General features: G+C 43.6%; 1 protein-coding gene across 2 annotated transcripts in view; it reads right to left on the bottom strand.

The window, feature by feature from the left end:
• nsmaf (neutral sphingomyelinase (N-SMase) activation associated factor) overlaps positions 1 to 10,000 on the bottom strand; it is a 42,555-nt gene that overhangs the window by 26,330 nt on the left and 6,225 nt on the right. For both annotated transcript variants that reach the window (XR_013816042.1, XM_079846424.1), the window contains exons 8-15: positions 7,135 to 7,182; positions 6,940 to 6,992; positions 6,634 to 6,763; positions 6,454 to 6,525; positions 6,213 to 6,321; positions 5,262 to 5,438; positions 3,705 to 3,784; positions 3,534 to 3,624 (exon numbers count right to left, since the gene is read on the bottom strand). Coding sequence is in view for 1 of the 2 variants with exons in the window: in XM_079846424.1 (XP_079702550.1) it covers positions 3,534 to 3,624; positions 3,705 to 3,784; positions 5,262 to 5,438; positions 6,213 to 6,321; positions 6,454 to 6,525; positions 6,634 to 6,763; positions 6,940 to 6,992; positions 7,135 to 7,182 (760 nt within the window). In the remaining variant the exon portion in view is untranslated. The remainder of the gene's footprint in view (positions 1 to 3,533; positions 3,625 to 3,704; positions 3,785 to 5,261; positions 5,439 to 6,212; positions 6,322 to 6,453; positions 6,526 to 6,633; positions 6,764 to 6,939; positions 6,993 to 7,134; positions 7,183 to 10,000) is intronic.

The raw sequence follows: 10,000 nt of genomic DNA, 5'->3' as shown, positions 1-10,000 counted from the left end.
AAAACAAACAAATTTGTTTTAGAATTAAGGCCTCAAAACACACAATAGATATGTGTTCACAAGACTTTTGACTAATGGGTGTTGTTACCTAGAGTTTTTGCTTTAAACTGATGTGAGAATCATTGATATGGAGTCAAAATAGGGCCACATATATCTGCAAAATAACACAATGTTTTGCAAACAAAAAATATGTTTTGCAAAAAAAAAAAGTTTTGCAAAAAAAATAATAATTTTGCACACAAAAAAATAGAATATTGAGAAAAAAATGTTTTTTTGCAAGTAAAAAACTAATAATTGCAAAAGAAAAGTTACAACTGAGAGAAAAAATAAAGTTTAGCAAAGTAAAACTTGCAGCATTGACTTTGCAACACCTTTGCGCCGCTCCTTTAAATCCGCGTTTCCGTCATCCGTGCCTCTGCGGCGCAAGCTTTCCTTTGCGCTTGATTTTTCTTTGCGCCTCGCTTTGTGTCCCTGATTTGACGTGGGGGAGGGGTCAAGAGGTTGGGGTGTGTACAAGGGTGTGTACAAGGGACGAAGGCGCGTCCTTCTCGTTACGTCAATCAATACAATCTGACTTAAATTAGGCCACTCGCCCTTGAGGCTGAGCAACTGTGCTGATCTCTCGCTGTCTCAATTAATTTGCCCAATCTCATTCACTTTCTATGCAGAGGATGATCCATCGATGTCTAGCATTCTGGTGTAAGGGTTATAAATACCCATGTTGCATGCATGCAGCTCTCAGCTATGTTAACTAACCAAACTACATCAGGAATCATTTCTTGAATCTGTCTGACACATCATCAGTGTTGGGGTAAAGTGTTACAAGTAGAGCTGTCAATTTAACTCATTAATTAAAAAAAAACACATGATTAAAAAAAATTATGCAATTAATCATGCCCAATATATTCTTGTGTTCAAAGACAGCTAGATGATATGCAGCAGAATGACACACAGAGGTCTCGAGATCCATACGGTCTGGGGCTCGCGCTGATGACGTAACGAGAAGGACGCGCCTTCGTCCCTTGTACACACCCATGTACACACCCCAACCTCTTGACCCCTCCCCCACGTCAAATCAGGGACACAAAGCGAGGCGCAAAGAAATATGAAGCGCAAAGGAAAGCTTGCGCCGCAGAGGCACGGATGACGGAAACGCGGATTTAAAGGAGCGGCGCAAAGGTGTTGCAAAGTCAATGCTGCAAGTTTTACTTTGCTAAACTTTATTTTTTCTCTCAGTTGTAACTTTTCTTTTGCAATTACTATTTTTTTACTTGCAAAAAAGCTTTTTTTTCTCAATATTCTATTTTTTTTTGCAAAATTATTTTATTTTTTTTGCAAAACATATTTCTTGTTTGCAAAACATTGTGTTATTTTGCAGATATATGTGGCCCTATTTTGACTCCATACATTGAGCCTACTCATTCACATAAAACAATACACTGATTTAACATGTGTAAGACATCGAGGAGGCGTGATATCTAATGAATAATGATGAGTATCACCTGAGAGGACAAAAGAACATAATAGCCCGCACAATGAGCTGCATAATGAATGAGCTTAATTCAGGTGTGTGACTGTGAGCAACAGGACATATATTATATATTATTATACTGTACTTATCTAGTAAATTCATCTTGATTTAAGAATGTTTAAATATTTAGACTAGAAACAAGACAAATTACAAAGAACAATTTTTTTTTTTTTTTTGAAAGTAGTCCCATGCTAAAAAATTAAATAATAAATAATTAAAATTAAGATACAATTTATACAAAATTAAATCAACTTAAAGAAAGCAATTAACTTTCTACAAAACAAAACGCCAGAATCATTTCTGAAAAACTTTGATATAAAATTAAAAAATAACATTAGGCTATAATATTTAAACATCAATATGAAGAAAAATACGTTTTACTGGTTCTATATTTATAGCATCTGAGCAGACATTTGCGAATAAAAGCTTTATTGCTGTGACACTAGGCTCTTTTACAATAAACACGTTATAATCTGTCCAAAACAGGCCACATAAATCTTGTCTAAACAGTCTTGACATGCAGAGGGATTCATATTTAAACAGTCTTTGTGCGTTTAATATTCACAGATGCTAACAGAATAAAGCCTACCTTACAATCAGCCCTTGCTTTCAGAAATGAACAGCTTTTCATGAGGAGAATTATAGCTCAACGCGTCTCAAAACGATGAAGCTGAAGTAACGTTACAGTGGTCGCATTAGCGGATAATGAAGTGGCCAATTTATCAACCAGATTACATAAACACAGAATATTTGTTTTCGATTTGGTTTACATTGTTTAAAATCTGATATTTCAGCGTTTCTTTAGACATATACCTCATGTTTGTGAGACAAGTATTCACTTTTTCTGAAGATCTGAATGAACGTCTTTGGCAGATCATGTTTGTTTTCTTTATTTTGCAAAAAGCAAAACATTTGTTTTTATTGTGACTGTACACAAAACAAATAGAAACTTAACAGATTATAATGATGTATAACACTTGCCTGAATGATAAAAAACGAGTTATTTGAGTCTCATGGGCACTGATAAGAAAAAAGAGAGACGATCGCGCCGTCGCAACCGCAGACTCGAGAGGGTTAAAGGATTAGTTCACTTTTAAATAAACTTTTGCTGATAGTTTCCTCACCCTCATGTCATCCAAGATGTCCATGTCTTTCTTTCTGCAGTTGAGAAGAAATTAAGTTTTTTGATGAAAACATTCCAGGGTTGTTCTCCATATAATGGACTTCAATGGGCTCCAAACGGGTCAGTTTCAGTGCAGCTGTAAATGACCCCAGATGATGAATAAGGGTCTGATCTAGACAAACCATCAGCTTCTGAGAGAAACCCAGCAGTATTTATGCTATTATTTTACCTCTTATCAGACGAACGTGATCATCTCTGAGCTCAGACATAACTTCCGCTTAGTGAGGTCAAAATACGAGCGTGGTCATAGATGTATCGATCGTAGATGCCTCATTCTATTGATCCGTGCAGTCGCTAATGAGGCATCTACGTATACATCTATGACCACGCTCGTATTTTGACCTCACTCAGCAGAAGTTATGTCTGAGCTCAGAGATGATCACGTTCGTCTGATAAGAGGTAAAATAATAGCATAAATACTGCTGGGTTTCTCTCAGAAACTGATGGTTTGTCTAGATCAGACCCTTATTCATCATCTGGTGTCGTTTAAAGCTGCACTGAAACTGACCCGTTTGGGGCCCATTGAAGTCCATTATATGGAGAACAACCCTGGAATGTTTTCATCCAAAACTTTAATTTCTTTTCGACTGCAGAAAGATAGACATGGACATCTTGGATGACATGAGGGTGAGGAAACTATCAGCAGAAGTTTATTTAAAAGTGAACTAATCCTTTAACTTCTTCTCGATCCACCGGTTAACAACAGGGCTGAATGAAAACACATATTCAGTCTCTGCCAGTAGATGGCGCTTATGGAACCTAAATCTGTGTTATTCCCACCATTCAACATCACACACACCGAGACAGACAGAAGCTTACCAACTCTGACGAGGTAGAAAAGCACATATCCAGGAGACGAGTAATGACTGCCATACATAAAGCGAGGCTCAGGCATGTCTCTGTAGCGTTCCTGTAACACACACACACACACACACACAGTCATCTTCTGTCTTTATATGATGTTAAGGTGCATCTGTCAGGATTTCTCACCAGTAATCTCTCCAGTCTCTCCGTGTTCAAAGCTCCAATGGGTTTACTGAGATCTCGAAATGAAGCAGGGTTCAGCAAGTCTGAAACAAACACATCTTTCAGAACACGAGTGTGTGTGTGTGTGTGTGTGTGTGTGTGATAGGGATGGCTCGATACCACAATGTTGTCTTCGGTACGGTACCACAATCTAATATCGAAGTACCGATATTAAATCGATACCACACAGGGTCTGAATTTTGATGCGGGTATTGCGCATAATTTTACTCACTCTCGCAAGTTTTGGGTTTATGAAGCGGGAAATTACCACAAATGTTTATTATTAAATTAATCAACAAAGATTATCACATCAATCAGTCATTTGGAAACTTTCTAGTAAGTAATTTCAGCATTACTGCGCGTCTCCATTGCTTCTGGCTTCAGAAGACATCGCACCTGCGCGATAAAAGCATCTGCGCGCTCAGATTCGACACTTTCACTGTCGTTTCGGGACAGCTGACGGAATCACTGCCCACGTTTTTTTAAACCTCGCCAATTTGAACTTGCAAGCGATTTTATAGCATTTCGTAATACAAACGGGATGAGAGCTCTTTAAGAGAGTTTTCTTTACGCTTATGCCAACAACACACACACACACACACAAGCCTAAAGAGCTCGCGCATTAAAAATAAAGTTGTTTTTCCTCAGTCAAATACACACAAAATTATGTCAAAAATGTCAATCTTTAGTGAGTCGTCACATAAACACAGTTGGTTGTGTCTTTCTCGGATGTAAATAGTGCAATAGTGTGCGTGCAGATATTATGAGGTCTAAACGTCACTGGTTGAAACGAACGCTGGAGATTTTTTTATATTTAAACGATACATTCTTATGTATGTGCGTTAATCAGTGTTAAAAGAAAAATGTCTAAATTAGATGGTTTGATTTATGCGCTCACCTGTCGATCTCTTAATGTCTTACAAGTCAGGAATGAAGTGACGATGCTTGGCAAGGTTTGATGGTTCTTCAGCAGTTTTATAAGCAAAGTAATTCCACATTTCACGTCTACTCCTGTCTTTATTAATGAGTTTTGTGCGTGTTGAGTGAGATTCAACTGCTGTATTCATGTTTGTTCCTCTATGGCACCACATTTGCTGGTTTTGCGTCAGTTTGGGTAGCGCGCTGCCACCTAGCGGTGAACTTCGGAACAGCAGCATAAACCGAAATGAGCAAAATCATGATATCGTACCGTTTGAAATAAAAAATATACCGGTATTTTTCCAGTACCGGTATACCGCGCATCCCTAGTGTGTGTGTGTGTGTGTGTGTGTGTGGTTCTGACCCAGCTGGGCGCTGCTATAGTCGCTGATGACCCAGTGAGTGAGTGTGAGTGTGTGTGTGTGAGTGTGTGTGTGTGTGTGTGTGTGTGTGTGTGTGTGTGTGAGTGAGTGTGTGAGTGAGTGAGTGTGAGAGTGTGTGTGTGTGTGTGTGTGTGTGAGTGAGTGTGTGAGTGAGTGAGTGTGAGAGTGTGTGTGTGTGTGTGTGTGTGTGTGTGTGTGTGTGTGTGTGTGTGGTTCTGACCCAGCTGGGCGCTGCTATAGTCGCTGATGACCCAGGGGAACACTGGATACTGCGAGAGGTCGTTCACACTGCGGTCCGCCAGGTTGTTGAGATGCAGAAGGTACTGATAGTTGGAGATGTGACCTCTCTGCCACTGCAGCATGTAGCTCTCCGCTGTGTGCTCCGCGATGTGGTTCTCTACAACACACACACACAAACACACACACACACACAGATCTTCTGTCAATTCAATGCATACCCAAAACTCCTCCTTCTACAGTAGCCACGCCCCAAACTCTCCGCCTGCTAGAGTAGCCACGCCCCAAACTCCTCCTTCTACAGTAGCCACGCCCCAAACTCCTCCTTCTACAGTAGCCACGCCCCAAACTATCTGCCTGCTACAGTAGCCACGCCCCAAACTCCTCCTTCTACAGTAGCCACGCCCCAAACCCCTCCTTCTACAGTCGCCACGCCCCAAACTCTCCGCCTGCTACAGTAGCCACGCCCCAAACTCTCCGCCTGCTACAGTAGCCACGCCCCAAACTCCTCCTTCTACAGTAGCCACGCCCCAAACTCTCCGCCTGCTACAGTAGCCACGCCCCAAACTCTCTGCCTGCTACAGTAGCCACGCCCAAAACTCTCTGCCTGCTACAGTACCCACGCCCCAAACTCCTCCTTCTACAGTAGCCACGCCCCAAACTATCTGCCTGCTGCAGTAGCCACGGCCCAAACTCTCTGCCTGATACAGTAACCACGCCCCAAACTCCTCCTTCTACAGTAGCCACGCCCCAAACTATCTGCCTGCTGCAGTAGCCACGCCCCAAACTCCTCCTTCTACATTAGCCACGCCCCAAACTCCTCCTTCTACAGTAGCCACGCCCCAAACTCTCCTCCTTCTACATTAGCCACGCCCCAAACTCCTCCTTCTACAGTAGCCACACCCCAAACTCTTCACACACACATAAGGCCTACCAAGGAAAGTTGCTATGTAGTAGTACAGCTCATCTCTCTCCTTAGTGCTGTAGAACTTCAGGTAGATATCCGAGCGCAGATCATTCTCTGTGCAAAACACCTCCAGGCCCTTCACACACACACACACACACACACACACACACACACACACACACACACACACACACACACACACACAGGGTAAATACCATAAAAGACACAAAAGACAAACTGAAGAATGAAGACCCGCACAAACTCTCACCAAAGGCCTCAGCCCGTGCCTCCGTTTGTAGATGCGCCTCACACTGTGTAACCCGATCTGCACCACGGAGTCCTTTCACACACACACACACACACACACACACACACACACACACACACATGAGGACCGCAGTGAAGGAACTGAAGATCTTGCAGAAGGCGTGGTCGCTGTGAAACTCACAGGATAGCCGTTCAGAGGCTGGAAGTAAAGACTGCGGTCGGTGATGCAAACGTGACCCGCGTTCGTCACCAGAGGAGAAACCATCTCAGCCACACACTCCATGCGCGGACGCTCCGTCACATCCTGGAAACTGCACACACACACACACACACACACACACACACACACACACACACATCATCATCATGATCCAGCCACTTCTCTACTATTCATTACACTCGTACTAAATCGATGTTAAATTGCATAAGTGTCATGATTTCAATTAAATAGACATGCTTTCTGATGGATGGATGGATGGATTCTTACCTGTTCTTATCAAAGCATGTTCTGGCCAGTCTGGACTGCAGAATCGCTGCAATCTTCAGCAGAAACACACACACACACACACACACACACACACACACACACACACACACACACACACACACACACAGATCATCCTCTAACCCTCAGAGGAGGAAGAGATTATTATTACACAAGAGTTTATTTAAATACACTGACCATTGCCGTTTGGTCCCCCAGTTTATCCAGACAGGAAGCTCTGTGCAACTGCAGAAACACACCAGTTACTCAAGAGGAAGGAACCAGAACCAGTTAAGGAAACAGTGAAGGAACCAGTAAAGGAACCAGTGAAGGAACCAGTGAAGGAACCAGTGAAGGAACCAGTGAAGGAACCAGTGAAGGAACCAGTAAAGGAACCAGTAAAGGAACCAGTGAAGGAACCAGTAAAGGAACCAGTGAAGGAACCAGTAAAGGAACCAGTGAAGGAACCAGTGAAGGAACCAGTGAAGGAACCAGTAAAGGAACCAGTGAAGGAACCAGTGAAGGAACCAGTGAAGGAACCAGTAAAGGAACCAGTAAAGGAACCAGTGAAGGAACCAGTGAAGGAACCAGTGAAGGAACCAGTGAAGGAACCAGTGAAGGAACCAGTAAAGGAACCAGTGAAGGAACCAGTAAAGGAACCAGTGAAGGAACCAGTGAAGGAACCAGTGAAGGAACCAGTAAAGGAACCAGTGAAGGAACCAGTAAAGGAACCAGTGAAGGAACCAGTGAAGGAACCAGTAAAGGAACCAGTGAAGGAACCAGTAAAGGAACCAGTGAAGGAACCAGTGAAGGAACCAGTGAAGGAACCAGTAAAGGAACCAGTGAAGGAACCAGTAAAGGAACCAGTGAAGGAACCAGTGAAGGAACCAGTAAAGGAACCAGTAAAGGAACCAGTGAAGGAACCAGTGAAGGAACCAGTGAAGGAACCAGTAAAGGAACCAGTGAAGGAACCAGTGAAGGAACCAGTAAAGGAACCAGTGAAGGAACCAGTAAAGGAACCAGTGAAGGAACCAGTGAAGGAACCAGTAAGGGAACCAGTGAAGGAACCAGTGAAGGAACCAGTGAAGGAACCAGTGAAGGAACCAGTGAAGGAACCAGTAAAGGAACCAGTAAAGGAACCAGTGAAGGAACCAGTGAAGGAACCAGTGAAGGAACCAGTGAAGGAACCAGTGAAGGAACCAGTGAAGGAACCAGTGAAGGAACCAGTAAAGGAACCAGTGAAGGAACCAGTGAAGGAACCAAAGAAGGAACCAGTAAAGGAACCAGTGAAGGAACCAACCAGTGAAGGAACCAGTAAAGGAACCAGTGAAGGAACCAGTGAAGGAACCAGTAAAGGAACCAGTAAAGGAACCAGTGAAGGAACCAGTGAAGGAACCAGTGAAGGAACCAGTAAAGGAACCAGTGAAGGAATCAGTGAAGGAATCAGTGAAGGAACCAGTGAAGGAACCAGTGAAGGAACCAGTGAAGGATCCAGTGAAGGAACCAGTGAAGGAACCAGTGAAGGAACCAGTAAAGGAACCAGTGAAGGAACCAGTAAAGGAACCAGTGAAGGAACCAGTGAAGGAACCAGTAAAGGAACCAGTGAAGGAACCAGTAAAGGAACCAGTGAAGGAACCAGTGAAGGAACCAGTAAGGGAACCAGTGAAGGAACCAGTGAAGGAACCAGTGAAGGAACCAGTGAAGGAACCAGTGAAGGAACCAGTAAAGGAACCAGTAAAGGAACCAGTGAAGGAACCAGTGAAGGAACCAGTGAAGGAACCAGTGAAGGAACCAGTGAAGGAACCAGTGAAGGAACCAGTAAAGGAACCAGTAAAGGAACCAGTGAAGGAACCAGTGAAGGAACCAAAGAAGGAACCAGTAAAGGAACCAGTGAAGGAACCAGTAAAGGAACCAGTGAAGGAACCAGTGAAGGAACCAGTAAAGGAACCAGTAAAGGAACCAGTGAAGGAACCAGTGAAGGAACCAGTGAAGGAATCAGTGAAGGAATCAGTGAAGGAACCAGTGAAGGAACCAGTGAAGGAACCAGTGAAGGATCCAGTGAAGGAACCAGTGAAGGAACCAGTGAAGGAACCAGTAAAGGAACCAGTGAAGGAACCAGTAAAGGAACCAGTGAAGGAACCAGTGAAGGAACCAGTAAAGGAACCAGTGAAGGAACCAGTAAAGGAACCAGTGAAGGAACCAGTGAAGGAACCAGTAAGGGAACCAGTAAAGGAACCAGTGAAGGAACCAGTGAAGGAACCAGTGAAGGAACCAGTGAAGGAACCAGTAAAGGAACCAATAAAGGAACCAGTGAAGGAACCAGTGAAGGAACCAGTGAAGGAACCAGTGAAGGAACCAGTGAAGGAACCAGTAAAGGAACCAGTGAAGGAACCAGTAAAGGAACCAGTGAAGGAACCAGTGAAGGAACCAGTGAAGGAACCAGTAAAGGAACCAGTGAAGGAACCAGTGAAGGAACCAGTGAAGGAACCAGTGAAGGAACCAGTAAAGGAACCAGTGAAGGAACCAGTGAAGGAACCAGTGAAGGAACCAGTAAAGGAACCAGTGAAGGAACCAGTGAAGGAACCAGTGAAGGAACCAGTGAAGGAACCAGTAAAGGAACCAGTGAAGGAACCAGTGAAGGAACCAGTGAAGGAACCAGTGAAGGAACCAGTGAAGGAACCAGTGAAGGAACCAGTAAAGGAACCAGTGAAGGAACCAGTGAAGGAACCAGTAAAGGAACCAGTGAAGGAACCAGTAAAGGAACCAGTGAAGGAACCAGTGAAGGAACCAGTGAAGGAACCAGTGAAGGAACCAGTAAAGGAACCAGTGAAGGAACCAGTGAAGGAACCAGTAAAGGAACCAGTGAAGGAACCAGTGAAGGAACCAGTGAAGGAACCAGTGAAGGAACCAGTAAAGGAACCAGTGAAGGAACCAGTGAAGGAACCAGTGAAGGAACCAGTAAAGGAACCAGTGAAGGAACCAGTGAAGGAACCAGTGAAGGAACCAGTAAAGGAACCAGTGAAGGAACCAGTAAAGGAACCAGTGAAGGAACCAGTGAAGGAAC

This window comes from Gobio gobio, assembly GCF_949357685.1.
Source record: "Gobio gobio genome assembly, contig: scaffold_150, whole genome shotgun sequence".
NCBI classification, from domain to species: Eukaryota; Metazoa; Chordata; class Actinopteri; order Cypriniformes; family Gobionidae; genus Gobio; species Gobio gobio.
This window is presented reverse-complemented; position numbering and strand designations above follow the sequence as displayed.